Source organism: Carcharodon carcharias, chromosome 4 (assembly GCF_017639515.1).
Source record: "Carcharodon carcharias isolate sCarCar2 chromosome 4, sCarCar2.pri, whole genome shotgun sequence".
Classification (NCBI taxonomy): Eukaryota; Metazoa; Chordata; class Chondrichthyes; order Lamniformes; family Lamnidae; genus Carcharodon; species Carcharodon carcharias.
This window is the reverse complement of record NC_054470.1, coordinates 161,841,355-161,856,724: the sequence shown is the minus strand read 5'-3', so window position 1 is coordinate 161,856,724 and position 15,370 is coordinate 161,841,355. Positions and strand designations below refer to the sequence as shown.

The 15,370-nt window shown below is 42.4% G+C and overlaps 1 protein-coding gene across 2 annotated transcripts in view; it reads left to right on the top strand.

Annotated features, from left to right (window-relative positions):
- Positions 1-15,370, top strand: part of ap3b1a (adaptor related protein complex 3 subunit beta 1a) — a 338,438-nt gene that overhangs the window by 289,130 nt on the left and 33,938 nt on the right. For both annotated transcript variants that reach the window (XM_041185794.1, XM_041185792.1), the window contains exon 26: positions 14,193-14,331. In XM_041185794.1, coding sequence (XP_041041728.1) covers positions 14,193-14,331 — 139 coding nt within the window. The remainder of the gene's footprint in view (positions 1-14,192; positions 14,332-15,370) is intronic.

Genomic DNA, 15,370 nt, shown 5'->3' with positions numbered 1-15,370 from the left:
ACCTCTTTTGATGATCTGCTTCTATTACTGCTTGTTTGTCCCTACAACCACACCAACCCCCTCCACTTCTCTCTCTCTCTCTCCCCCCACCCCCCCCTTAACACACCTTAAACCAGTTTATATTTCACCCCTTTCTTGGACTCACTCAAGTTCTGTCGAAGGGTCATGAGGACTCGAAACGTCAACTCTTTTCTTCTCCGCCGATGCTGCCAGACCTGATGAGTTTTTCCAGGTAATCCTGTTTTTGTTTTGGATTTCCAGCATCCACAGTTTTTTTGTTTTTAAGGTCTTTATATATATATATATATATATATATATATATGTGAAGTATCCATATACATTTCAGATCAAAGGACATGTTTGAGAATTAACGTTAATTGCTTTAAATCTCTATATGGAACGTCCCAGGTGTGCCAAGTTGCCACGGGAATTGGTTATGCAGGGACCCTTGCTCTTTTGTTTTGGGTTTATCTGTGTGTTTTCTCTCAGAAACTGGCATTTGGTGCTTGAAAGCAGCCTTGAGACAAGCAGAGAGAATCTGTCAGGGGTCGTAGACTAGTTGCAGAGGGCTGTCAGAAAGCAGGCGTGATTTCTGATATTGGAGTCACTGAGCAAGAAAGTAGTGAAGCCCATGCTTGCCCACAATTGTGAGGTGCTTAAGGAGATTTGGAGGGTCACGTAACTAAATGCTAGTGAAGGACCCCAAGAAATCTCATACCCCAGGGAACAGCAGGAACACAGGAGAATCAAAGTGAATTCCTGAAAGCTGTGGTTTGGTGAAGGAACCCTCAAGAGCCCTTAAAGCATAGGGAAACTCGAGTAGAAATAAAAGTAGAGGGTGAAGTGTCCTGTTGAGATTTTTACACTTGAAAGATAAGTTTACAAAATATAATGTTGTTAGTAATACATATTAGTTTACCTCTAGAAGGGAACAGTCTCTTCAGAACTTTGAACTAAAGGTTTTTGTTTAAAATGTGAAATCTGGTGGCATTCTTTCAGTTGATAGCTGGGAGTTCAAATTTCTTTTAAAATGTTAATAGTTTCCCTCGAGATCATAAATAACACTACTTACAACTTGTGCATTTTTCATTAGCTAAACGATGTGTTTGCTAGTACGTTGACAGCCAGTCCAAACATAAGGAGTAATTCACTGAATGTAATCTTTAAAACCTTATTTAATCCAATTTCTACTTCCTCCCATGCTAATAGCTGTATGTACTTTATTCCATTCTCCCATTTTTTTTTTCATAGCTGTTTCATCTGCTCTGGCAATGCCACCTTCCACACCTAGGCTTCCATTTTGTCTTCCTTTTTTCCTCGACCGTGGATTCCTCTCCATAGTTGACAGGGCCTTCTATTGTGTCCAACCATTTGTCACATTTCTGCCTTAATCCCTTTCCACCCCTCCTCAGACTACCAATAGGGTTCCTCTTGTCCTTAACTACAATAGTACCATTCAATAGATAATCCTCTGCCGTTTCCGCCATCTCCAATCCCTGACCCTCCCTTTTCAAAATTCTGAAGAGATTGTTCCCTACAAAACACTTTGGTCCACTCTTCTGCCTCCCCTTTCCTTGGCGCCTTCCCATTCAAGTGCAGGAAATGAAAGACTTGCCCTCTCTCCACCTCCCTTCCTGCTATCCAGGGTCCCAAACACTACTTCCAAGTGATACATTGATTTACTTACACTTGTTTCAATTTAGTATACTGCACTGCTTGCAATGCCAACTTCTATATTGGAGAGATCAAATACTGAAGCACCCTCGTTCCATCCACAAACATAAACCTGAGCATCCAATCACTTGCTATTTTAATTCTCTGTCCCACTCCCACTCTGGCTACTCCCTCCTACAAGGTTCTAATGAAACTCACGGAGCAGCACCCCCAACTTTCAGATTCAGGATTGAGTTCAACAATTTCAAACCACAACCACTGTTCCTTTTTTTTTGGACGTTAGCTGCCATTTACAGTACCTCTATACTCACCTTATGTTTCTTGACTTCTTCCATTTTCATCTCTTTTCGCCTTGCACCATCATCCCTAAAGTCATTCCTCCATTTTTTCCTCTCCTATCCACCCCCATCACCCTTTCCCTGTCTCTGTCCTCGCTTAAAACTTGTTACTTCTCTAACCTTTGCCAGTTCTGACAGCATGTGAATGATCTAAAACATTGACTCTGTTACTCTCTCCACAGATGCTGCCTGGCCTGAGTATTTCCAATATTTTCTCTTTTTATTTCTAGCTTCTGCTTAACCATCTGCTTTTATATAAGTTGCTGATATCCCTCATGAAACAGAATTTTAACTTACTTTTCACAAGTTTGTAAGATACTAGTGGGCTGGAGCAATTCTAGAAGCACTACTTCTGTAGGGAATAAAAAGCTAAAACTATCCTGTAAATTAGAAAAGCAAAACTGAATTTATTCTAGTGTTAGTTTTAGCAAATTTTACTAGAAACAGCTTTGTGGCTTCTTAATTTGAGTGGCATACAGTTAATTTCAGTTTGGTATTTCCTTTTTGAAAGTTAGGAAGAATAAATGTAGCCATTTAGTCGTATCTGCGGTAGATTACTACATTAATTTAGCTGTTAACTCAGTTTCCCATTCCACAGAGGCTGCCTGTCCTAGTAAGTACTTGCAGAGTTTTCTGGTTTTATTTCAGATTTCCAACATCTGCAGTATTTTGCTTTTGGATTAGCCAAGATGTTTTCCCTGGCTGTGGAGACTAGAACTAGGAGTCCCGGTCTCAGAATAAAGAGTTAGCCATTAAGATGACGAGAATTTTTTCATCCAAACGTTTGAGAATCTTCGGAATTCTCGACTCCAGAAGGTGGTGGATGCCCAGTCATTGAGTATATTCAAGACAGAATTCAGTAGATTTTTGGATACTAAGGAAAAGCAAGGATTATGGGGATAGAATAGAGAAGAAAAGTGTAGTTGAGGTGGAAGATGAACCATGATCTTCCAGAATGATGGTGCAGGCCCAAAGGACTGAATGGCCTACTGCTACTCCTGTTTCATGCTTTTCTAAATAAGCCAACACATACTTACTTTTTACAGCACCAAACTATTTTAAAGCAGTCACATTTGATGCTCCTTAATTATAGAGCACTTTTTCTTTCCAGGTTCTTTTCCACCTCAGCAATCAAGACAATACATTTGCTTACCATGCTGCTCCTCTTAAGTGTTCTTTTGCATGTAAATTAATCTTGATTCAGTTTACACTGTCATGCTGAGTGGTACAAATTGCCTATAACAATAAAACAGCACGAGTAAAAGGCAGATTGAATGTGCGCCTCACTTGATAGGATGTTACTGTGTTTTATGCCAATACATTAGCTGAAGATAATGAATCTTCTGTTCTGAAAAGCATGGTATAGTTGATTTTTAATTTTACTTCAATGGAGCAGTACCTTGTCTTTTAAAGAACAAGTTAGGCAAACCATTAATGACAAGAGCGTTAAGGTTAAATATGAAGCATTGCATTCACTTGTCTGAGTGCTATCCATCTTTCCATTTACAGGAGGTTGACAAAAGTACAGGCTTTGTGCAACATTTCCTTTAATTACATGCTGAGGGAGCAGGCTTTTAACATAAACATGGTTATATTAATTTATTCAGCATTTGCTGTTGAATAGAGCTTGATGAAGGTGGTTTAAATCATAAATGAATACAGTGCTTTCCAACTACCTTATGCCTAGCTTGCCTGCAGCTAGTGAACTTTTCTTTGTCTGGTTGAAAGCAGCTTATAAACCTTTTGTTTAACTGATGCATGTAAAATTTTAACAGTTATGGTCTATTGAGATGACATTTTTTAAACTGTTTGGAGCATTATTTTGAAGTAAATATTTTTCTTCCTCCCTACAGTGTTCATTTAAAAAAAAATGAAAATATAGTTTCCATTATAATGTAAATTGGACGTTAAGCTTTGTTTTAAATCATCTTTTTCTGCGGTTGGGGAAGTGTGCAGATATGTGATTTGCCTTGTCTTATCCTCTTAACTTTTGGTATAGGTAAAAGTATGCCCTTTATCTCAATGTAGGTATACTGAAGTTGGTAGTCTGAAGAATTGTTGCAGGATTTTGGGCTTTTAAGATTTATGATAAATGAAGTGCTTGTTTTCAAAAACCACAACTAACACGTAAATATGGTTTTTATTCAACAATTCAAATCAAAGTATTGTTAACTGCACTGAAGAGATTTATAATGTGTTGACTTTTCTACACAGTACTGTATTTAGAATTAACACAATTGCAATATCTGTGTGTTAAATGCAAACCTGAAACATAGCCCAGTGTACAGTCTAGAACAAATTGGACCCCATTTAATAGAATATATACTGAGTGGTTACATACCTTAGTGTACAGTACCTGAATGAGCATTCTAATTCTTTCTAAACTTCTCATTAAATCTACATACTTTATTCACAGACTTGGATTTAAATTAAGCTTTTAATTCAAATTTTAATCCTCTGGAAATGTCAACAATGACAAAATGAGAAGCCAGAGAAGTCAAGTGGTGCATAATTTTACTTCCAATTTCCACCCCTCCATTATTTTCACATGGTCCATCCTTGACCCCTCTGTCTCAATTTCTGGTGATAGACTGTCCACCAATATGCGTTACAAGCCTACCAACTCCCACAGCTAGCTCAACTATAGCTCCTCACACCCGCTTCCTGTAAGGACTCTATCCCATTCTCTCAGTTCCTTCGCCTCCGTCGCAACTGTTCTGATGATGCCACTTTCAAAAACATGTCTTCCTTCTTCCTTAACCGAGGTTTTCCACCCACGGTGGTTGAAAGAGTCCTCAACTGTATCCAGCCCATCTCCCGTGCACTCGCCCTCACACCTTCCTCTCCCTCCCAGAACCATGATAGGGTCCCCGTTGTCCTCACTTATCACCACACCAGCCTCCGCATTCAAAGGATCATTCTCCGCCATTTCCGCCAACTCCAGCATGATGCCACCACCAAACGCATCTTCCCTTCACCCCCCCAGAGGCATTCCACAAGGATCGTTCCCTCCGGGACACCCTGGTCCACTCCTCCATCACCCCCTACACCTCAACCCCCTCCCACGGCACCTTCCCATGCAACCGCAGAAGGTGCATGACCTGCCCCTTTACTTCACCCCTCCTCACCGTCCAAGAGCCCAAACACTCCTTTCAAGTAAAGCAGCATTTCACTTGTACTTCCCTCAATTTAGTCTACTGCATTCATTGCTCCCAATGTGGTTTCCTCTACATTGGAGAGACCAACCGCAGACTGGGTGACCACTTTGCGGAACACCTTCGGTCTGACCACAAGCATAACCCAGACCTCCCCGTCGCTTTCCATTTCAGCACTCCACCCTGCTCTCATGCCCACATGTCCATCCTTGGCCTGCTGCATTGTTCCAGTGAAGCTCAACGCAAACTGGAGGAACAGCACCTCATCTTCTGACTAGGCATTTTACAGCCTTCTGGACTGAATATTGAGTTCAACAATTTTAGATCATGAACTCTCTCCTCCATCCCCATGCCCTTTCCAATGCCCCCTTTGTTTTCCAAAAATTTATATAGATTTTTCTTTTCCCACCTATTTCCATTATTTTTAAATGTATTTCCATCCATTGTTTTATCTCTACCTTTTAGCCCATTTCGACCCCTTCCCTTCACACCACCCCCCCCCCCCCCCCACCCCCCCCCCCCCCAAAACTAGGGCTATCTGTACCTTGCTTGCCCTGCTTTCTATCCTTAATTAGCACATTCCTTAGATAATATACTTATAATAACCTTCACATCTCTTTGTCCTGTTAATGTATCTTTTGGTTATCTCCACCTATCACTGGCCCTCTACCCAGCTCTACCTGCCCCATCCCCCCTTAAACCAGCTTATATCTCACCTCTTTTCTATTTTTACTTCTGTTGAAGAGTCATACGGACTTGAAACATTAACTGTGTTCCTCTCCGTAGATGCTGCCAGACCTGCTGAGTTTTTCCAGGTATTTTTATTTTTGTTTTGGATTTCCAGCATCTGCAGTTTTTTGCTTTTATCTTGGTGCAGTTTCAATGTCTTGCTGTAAGCTAATGTTAGATTTATTTATATAAGAGGCAGCATCAGAGTGTCCAGAGGAATTTTGTGTCTAGTTGCTTTCTTCTCCAACTGTATACAAAGGCCTACATTTTATTTTAAAAGTACTTGTATAATGCAACAATAGTTAATAGGATATCAATAATTATTTGTGCTGATTACTTTTCTATCAAAGTAATTGTAGTAACTGAAAACAGAGCCCCCCCTGCTGTCTATCAGGGTCACGTAATGTTCTTGGAGGCCCTGACCAATGAGCCCTAAGTCCGGGTAATCCAGGGGACGGGGCTTCCTGACGAGAGTCATGATCGAGCACGTAGCATCTGAAAAGCTCTCTGTAATAAAGTTTATCTGTTTCTTGTTGAAACCTGTCTGGTACATCAAGTCATTGTACTTGGCGACGAGTATAAAATACCTGCGACACTGCACCTCACCTTGTTAACATGAATTCATCGTAATTTTAAAAAAAAAGAAAAGACTACCCACCAGTCATGCCACTCTTTGGCAGAATCGATCCTTAAAATGCAACTATGGAACACTGGAGCCAGTATGTAGAGCGCCTTGGGTTTTATTTCGTAGTGAACAAAATTACTGTGGAGGAAAAGCAGAAAGCAATCCTTTTGAGTGTATGTGGTAGCAAGACATATAACCTCATCCGCAGTCTGATGGCCCCAAATGCGCCCAAATCCAAGTCCTTTAATGAATTAGTAGAGCTCGTGAAAACGCATTACCAGCTGAAGTCATCCTGAATAATGCAGCTGAATTCCAGAGTAAGGGCCCCGGGAAAGTCCATCACAATCTTTGTAGCGAAGTTGAAGCAGTTGACAGAACACTGCGACTTCAGGGACACACTGATATGCTGCGGGACCCATTAGTTTATGGAGTTCACAACCATGCTATTCAGTGCCATTTACTCTGAGGTCGGCATCGATTTGAAGCGCGCTATGGAAATACGCTAGCCACGGAAAGTGCTGCGAGAGACTCGTAGCCTTTACAAAACGTACAACATGGCGCTGTTCTTCATGTGGGACAAGAACCTACTGCCAGGTCTAGCGCAAAACCCAGAAACAAAATGAATTTAGTGCCACGCTGAACCAATTGGAGAAACAGTTGACAGAGAAGACTCAACAATGTTCAATGTTCCAGGAGGAAGCCAAAAGAGACAAGAAAGAGACTGAAGAGCTGAAGAACCAGCTGAATAAAGCAAAAGAGACATTAGAAGGAAAAGTCGTAGAACTTTGTAAGATGAGTGGATAATGAAGCCATGGGTAGCTCAACCAACGAACTGAGCCAATTAAGATTTCACTGGAGACAATCTTGGCTGACTGTGAAATCAAAATGAAGGGTGAGACAAAACTCTGCAGAAAACAGGAAAAGAAAATACAGAAATCAGATCAGAAAGGCCAATTGGCTATGTCCCCTGAACCCCCTCCACAGCCGAAAAGGGTTATTCTCAGCTAGAAAAGGAAGGTTTATCAGTGATATTGGAGTGAAGAAATTCCACCAGTATCTGCATGGGTGACATTTCACCATTGTGTCGGTCCATAAACCATTAATGGGTTTATTCAGTGAGGATAAGGCCATTCCGCCAGTAGCATCAGCTAGAATACAGTGTTGGGCTTTGATATTATTTGTGTGTGAGTACACCTTTTTGCACTGTCCTGGCTTACATATTGCATCCATGGGAGTGGCCTGGTCGACCCTGGGTTATACTACATATTGATTCTGTAGAATCATTCTTAGGTACCATATTTTTATTGATCATAGATGCACATTCTAAATGGATGGGTGTCTATGAAGGCAGATCGCCAATATTGAGCGCAACTATCAAGAAGCTGCGTCATTGTTTTTGTATGCATGGTCTACCAGAAATCACCATTTCTGATAACCGTATGGCCTTTACCAGGACAGAATTTGAGATTCATGAATTTAAATGGAATCTAACATTAAAACGGCCCCCCCCATCCCTCATCAAATGGTTTATCTAAGAGAGCTGTTCAGACTTTCAATCCTGGAATGAAGAGGTTATCACAAGGTACTCTAGAAACTCGACTTTCGACTGCAGGTTCAACATCGTCTGAATTATTGATGAAATGCTGCCTATGTACAAGGTTAAGTCTGGTGTTTCCAAACTTAGAGGGGAAGGTAGAGTAATCAAAAATTGAATTGCGATATTCATGGCAGAGCTTGCAGATTCACTGTGGAAGATACAGTTTTCATGCAGAATTTTGGAAATGGGCCTTGTTGGGTTCCTGGAACCATCGTCTCATACTGGTCCCTTATCCTTCCAGATGGAAGTGGAAGACCGAATTTTTTGAAAACGCCTAGACCATCTTCAGAATAGAGACGTTCCAACAACCAACTATTCCGCCTATGATTAACATTGAACCATCAATCCCTGAGGTGACAGATCGACCTAGAATGGGCACACCCAATGTTTCTGTAGAGTTGCCAAACCCTGAACTTCCACTTTCTAATGATGTATCTGGTACTGCAGTTCCTGATCATGTTGATCCAGTGGAAGAATCTCAAGTGGTAGAGCTACACTGCTCTAACCGAATAAGGAAAGCACCTCAGAGACTTGATCTTTAATCACCTGAGTTGTATATATGTATATGTTGTTGAATATTCAAATGTCTTCTGTAAATAGAAACAGTAAAAGAAAAACTGAAGGGGGAGGTAATGTAGTAATTGAAGGTATAGGCTCACCTACTGTCTGTCAGGGGTCATGTGATCTTGGAAACTCCAACCAGTGAGCCCTAAGTGCAGATAATCGGGGGGGCAGGGCTTCTTGTTGAGGATCCTGGTTCAAGCATGTAGCATCTGAAAAGCTCACTATAATAAAGTTTATCTATTTCTTGTTGTAAAATGTCCGGTACGTAATGTCATTATAGTAATGTCAGTAGAATCATAACAATTGTATTGTTCATATTCAGACAGAAATTTTGAAGTTTTGTGCTTCAGCCAGTTCAAATTATTTATTGCTGCTTCATAATTTCTTGATAGAGCATGTAGTATCTGGGCCAGGATAGTCCTATAAACCTAGAACAGAATTAACACTTGAGAGCATTTCAAGATGGCAGGCGGCACAAGATGTGAGGTCGCATCATATCCTGCTAGGAAAAACTGAAGCTTACATCCATGCTTGTAATAGTCCTCATTAAAACTAACTTAATGTATATTAAAATTTGCTATAAGATCATACAGGTATTTAAAATGGGATATATATGGAGAGCAATGAAATGTGGATTTTTATTTCCACTCATGAGATGCACCATAACTCTCACATGGAAATAAAAATCCTATTTCACTGCCTGATGTAGTGTATTCTATATTTATGATCCATGGAGCCTGATTGTTTCACCTGCTTCATTATACAAGGCTGTGTACATGAAAATAAAATGTGGAATTTTAAATTTCTCTTGATGGAAAGTTTTAAATGGAAATCTATGGGTCAATTAGGTGAGCTTCTCCCCCCCCACCCAAGTTTAATTTTTTAAATATATTTTGTACACATCCTCTACTTCCTTATTTTCATATGTTGGAGAGTACCGTTCTGAATATGTTTACTGCCCAAACCTTTTGAATTCTAAACCAGAGCATCAAGAACAGGATCCAGAATAAAATGAAACAAATGATTGGTCCAAAAAATGTAAGATGAGGGCGGATGAAAAACCGGTACTGAAAATATGACCATCTTCATTTAACAGTTGTTTGATATGTGATATCTAAAGGAAGTAAAACAAATATTGTTACTCTGTTAAACAAAAAACAGAATTACCTGGAAAAACTCAGCAGGTCTGGCAGCATCGGTGGAGAAGAAAAGAGTTGACGTTTCGAGTCCTCATGACCCTTCGACAGTACTAGGCGAATCCCAGGAAGGGGTGAAATATAAGCTGGTTTAAGATGGTGGGGGGGTGGGGTTGGGTGGGGGGAGAGAAGTGGAGGGGGGTGGTGTGGTTGTAGGCAAAAGCAGTGATAGAAGCAGATCATCAAAAGATGTCACAGACAGCAGAACAAAAGAACACATAGGTGTTGAAGTTGGTGACATTATCTAAACGAATGTGCTAATTAAGAATGGATGGTAGGGCACTCAAGGTATAGCTCTAGTGGGGGTGGGGGGAGCATAAAAGATTTAAAAATATTTAAAAATAATGGAAATAGGTGGGAAAAAGAAAAATCTATATAATTTATTGGGAAAAAACAAAAGGAAGGGGGAGGAAACAGAAAGGGGGGTGGGGATGGAGGGGGGAGATCAAGACCTAAAGTTGTTGAATTCAATATTCAGTCCGGAAGGTTGTAAAGTGCCTAGTCGGAAGATGAGGTGTTGTTCCTCCAGTTTGCGTTGGGCTTCACTGGAACAATGCAGCAAGCCAAGGACAGACACGTGGGCAAGAGAGCAGGGTGGAGTGTTGAAATAGCAAGCGACAGGGAGGTTTGGGTCATTCTTGTGGACAGACCGCAGGTGTTCTGCAAAGCAGTCACCCAGTTTACGTTTGGTCTCTCCAATGTAGAGGAGACCGCATTGGGAGCAACGAATGCAGTAGACTAAGTTGGGGGAAATGCAAGTGAAATGTTGCTTCACTTGAAAGGAGTGTTTGGGCCCTTGGACGGTGAGGAGAGAGGAAGTGAAGGGGCAGGTGTTACATCTTTTGCGTGGGCATGGGGTGGTGCCATAGGTGGGGGTTGGGGAGTAGGGGGTGATGGAGGACCAGGGTGTCCCGGAGGGAACGATCCCTACGGAATGCCGACAGTAGGGGTGAAGGGAAGATGTATTTGGTAGTGGCATCATGCTGGAGTTGGCGGAAATGGCGGAGGATGATCCTTTGAATGCGGAGGCTGGTGGGGTGATATGTGAGGACAAGGGGGACCCTATCATGTTTCTGGGAGGGAGGAGAAGGCGTGAGGGCGGATGCACGGGAGATGGGCCGGACATGGTTGAGGGCCCTGTCAACGACCGTGGGTGGAAAACCTCGGTTAAGGAAGAAGGAGGACATGTCAGAGGAACTGTTTTTGAAGGTAGCATCATTGGAACAGATGCGACGGAGGCGAAGGAACTGAGAGAATGGGATGGAGTCCTTACAGGAAGCGAGGTGTGAGGAGCTGTAGTCAAGGTAGCTGTGGGAGTCGGTAGGTTTGTAATGGATATTGGTGGACAGTCTATCACCAGAGATTGAGACAGCGTGGTCAAGGAAGGGAAGGGAAGTGTCAGAGATGGACCACGTGAAAATGACGGAGGGGTGGAGATTGGAAGCAAAATTAATAAATTTTTCCAAGTCCTGACAAGAGCACGAAGCAGCACCAAAGTAATCATCGATGTACCGGAGAAAGAGTTGTGGAAGGGGGCTAGAGTAGGATTGGAACAAGGAATGTTCCACATACCCCATAAAGAGCCAGGCATAGCTGGGGCCCATGCGGGTACCCATAGCCACACCTTTTATTTGGAGGAAGTGAGAGGAGTTGAAGGAGAAATTGTTCAGTGTGAGAACAAGTTCAGCCAGACGGAGGAGAGTAGTGGTGGATGGGGATTGTTTGGGCCTCTGTTCAAGGAAGAAGCTAAGGGCCCTCAGACCATCCTGGTGGGGGATGGAGGTGTAGAGGGATTGGACGTCCATGGTGAAGAGGAAGCGGTTGGGGCCAGGGAACTGGAAATTGTTGATGTGACGTAAGGTGTCAGAGGAATCACGGATGTAGGTGGGGAGGGACTGGACAAGGGGAGAGAGAAGGGAGTCAAGATAACGAGAAATGAGTTCTGTGGGGCAGGAGCAAGCTGACACGATCGGTCTACGGGACAGTTCTGTTTGTGGATTTTGGGTGGGAGGTAGAAGCGGGCTGTCCGAGGTTGGGCAACTATCAGGTTGGAAGCTGTGGGAGGAAGATCCCCAGAGGAGATGAGGTCAGTGACAGTCCTGGAAACAATGGCTTGATGTTCAGTGGTGGGGTCATGGTCCAGGGAGAGGTAGGAGGAAGTGTCTGTGAGTTGACACTCAGCCTCCGCGAGGTAGAGATCACCCCTCCATCATTTTCACGTGGTCCATCTCTGACACTTCCCTTCCCTTCTTTGACCTCACTGTCTCAATCGCTGGTGATTAGACTGTCCACCAATATCCATTACAAGCCTACCGACTCCCATAGCTACCTTGACTCCAGCTTCTCCCACCCCGCTTCCTGTAAGGACTCCATCCCATTCTGTCAGTTCCTTCGCCTCCGTCGCATTTGTTCCAATGATGCTACCTTCAAAAACAGTTCCTCTGACATGTCCTACTTCTTCCTTAACCGAGGTTTTCCACCCACGGTCGTTGACAGCGCCCTCAAACGTGTCCGGCCCATCTCCCGCACATCTGCCCTACGCCTTCTCCTCCCTCCCAGAAACATGATAGGGTCCCCCTTGTCCTCACTTATCACCCCACCAGCCTCCACATTCAAAGGATCATCCTCCGCCACTTTCGCCAACTCCAGCATGATGCCACCACCAAACACATCTTCCCTTCACCCCCACTGTCGGCATTCCGTAGAGATCGTTCCTTCCGGGACACCCTGGTCCACTCCTCCATCACCCCCTACTCCCCAACCCCCACCTATGGCACCACCCCATGCCCACGCAAAAGATGTAACACCTGCCCCTTCACTTCCTCTCTCCTCACCGTCCAAGGGCCCAAACACTCCTTTCAAGTGAAGTAACATTTCACTTGCATTTCCCCCAACTTAGTCTACTGCATTCGTTGCTCCCAATGCGGTCTCCTCTACATTGGAGAGACCAAACGTAAACTGGGCGACCGCTTTGCAGAACACCTGCGGTCTGTCCGCAAGAATGACCCAAACCTCCCTGTCGCTTGCTATTTCAACACTCCACCCTGCTCTCTTGCCCACATGTCTGTCCTTGGCTTGCTGCATTGTTCCAGTGAAGCCCAACGCAAACTGGAGGAACAACACCTCATCTTCCGACTAGGCACCTTACAGCCTTCCGGACTGAATATTGAATTCAACAACTTTAGGTCCTGACCTCCCCGCTCCATCCCCACCCCCCTTTCTGTTTCTTCCCCCTTCCTTTTGCTTTTTTCCAATAAATTATATAGATTTTTCTTTTTCCCACCTATTTCCATTATTTTTAAATATTTTTAAATCTTTTATGCTCCCCCCACCCCCACTAGAGCTATACCTTGAGTGCCCTACCATCCATTCTTAATTAGCACATTCGTTTAGATAATATCACCAACTTCAACACCTATGTGTTCTTTTATTCTGCTGTCTGTGACATCTTTTGATGATCTGCTTCTATCACTGCTTTTGCCTACAACCACACCACCCCCCTCCACTTCTCTCCCCCCACCCCCCCACCACCTTAAACCAGCTTATATTTCACCCCTTCCTGGGATTCGCCTAGTTCTGTCGAAGGGTCATGAGGACTCGAAACGTCAACTCTTTTCTTCTCCGCCGATGCTGCCAGACCTGCTGAGTTTTTCCAGGTAATTCTGTTTTTGTTTTTTATTTCCAGCATCCGCAGTTTTTTGTTTTTTGTTTTTATCTCATTGTTACTCTGTTGTCAGACATTGGTGTTGCACATGATTTTCATTGTGTAGATTTGATGGGTATATCTTTGCACTGGGTGAATGAATAGGACCCCATAAAGTGCAATGATTCATATGAAATCATTATTTTTGCATATTCAATAAGTTTTTATCTCCTCCGCAAAATTGGGATACGTTTGCAATGGAAATATGGAACCAGCTTCAACTGTTCAAATGTACGTTGTAGGTTGCTGCTGTCACTCGAGCATTTCTGTGCCAAATAGCAGTTACTGCTTGTACCTGCTATGGTAGCTGGCTAGATTTTCTGACATTGATGACCTATATCGTGTGAAAATAAATTGTGCATCAAGAACTATACAATTCTCAATTGTAAGGAAATGTGCATTAACATTTTAGAATTAGATTTTTTTGTTGTTTTTGCCTCTAAGGGTATTTTTTTAAATACATTTCTAAAGCTGAACTAGTGATTTCTAAATTTATGTGAGGAAATACGTGCTGTACAGAAAATATTTTTATGTAATATTAACAATGCTAATAGCTGGCAATGTTTTTTTAACTGTCAGTTTATCTAACCACACAAATTGTACATTTGCAGGAAAACTAACAGGAATGAATGAAAATTCTACAGCGATCACAGGTTCTCCACAGAATTCCTCCGGCCAGGCGGTTGTGCATAAGGTGGTAAACATGGCTAATGTTGGGATTGTGCCTTCTGGCCAAGATAATATACACAGGTAACTCAGGCTTTTCAAATTCTTATTTGACATAGTTTCTGAAAATGCTGACCTTGCAGAATAATCATTCTATGCATGCAATGAGGAATTTTGCCTTTGAAAAGAGATTTAATACATAGAGAACAGCTAAGAGAGTGATTTAGAAACTCATCTCATTTGAGAGATTCAGGTGAGGCAAAACATGACAGTACTGTGTACCTGAAGCATTTATAGGTGTTTGAACCTCTGTATTCAATTTGACTTGAACTCCCTGGCTTGTTTAAGTTATGTTTAAGTTGCTTTGAGCTTTTTTTATTTTTTAAATTCTTAACTCTTTGCCAATGATACCTGACATCATAAGTACCTCAGATGGGTGATCTCAATATAGGTGCTAATCCTTTATTGCTAAGTATTTAATTATGCACAGTGTGTGATACAAAATATAGTTAAATTAAAGTCAATTACAACTGCAGCTTAAAATTTGACAAAACACTTTTTTTGTACTGTACAGTACCCCTAGCATGTTAAAGGACACTTCTATTCCAATTTTGCTGGTTTAAAAATATTGAAGGAGTGCAATTACAATTCTTTACATCTATGGCACACTAGATTTTTCTGAGATATGGCATTGTTCACAAGCCCAGTATTTATTGCCCACCCTTAGTTGTCCTTGAGAAGGTGATGGGAGGACACTTCTTTTTGAACCGCTGCAGTCCCTGTGGTGAAAGGTACTCATAATAGTACTTTCAGGGAGGGAGATCCAGTATTTTGACCTAGTGACAAGGAAGGAACAATGCTAAGTCAGGATGGTTTGCGACTTGGAGGTGCTGATATTCCCATGCACCTGCTACCTTTATGCTTCTCGGCTGTGGGGATCGTGCATTTGGGAGCTGCTGTCAAAAGAGCCTTGGAAAGTTGCTTCTGTGTATCTTATAAATGGCATATGCTGTAATTATAGTGCGCCAGCAGAGGTCAATTTTTTGGGGGGGGGACCCTTTTTTGAGAAAGGGTCTAGCTTAATTTTGTTGAGGGCTACTTTTTGATTTTTGGGGGTTACTTT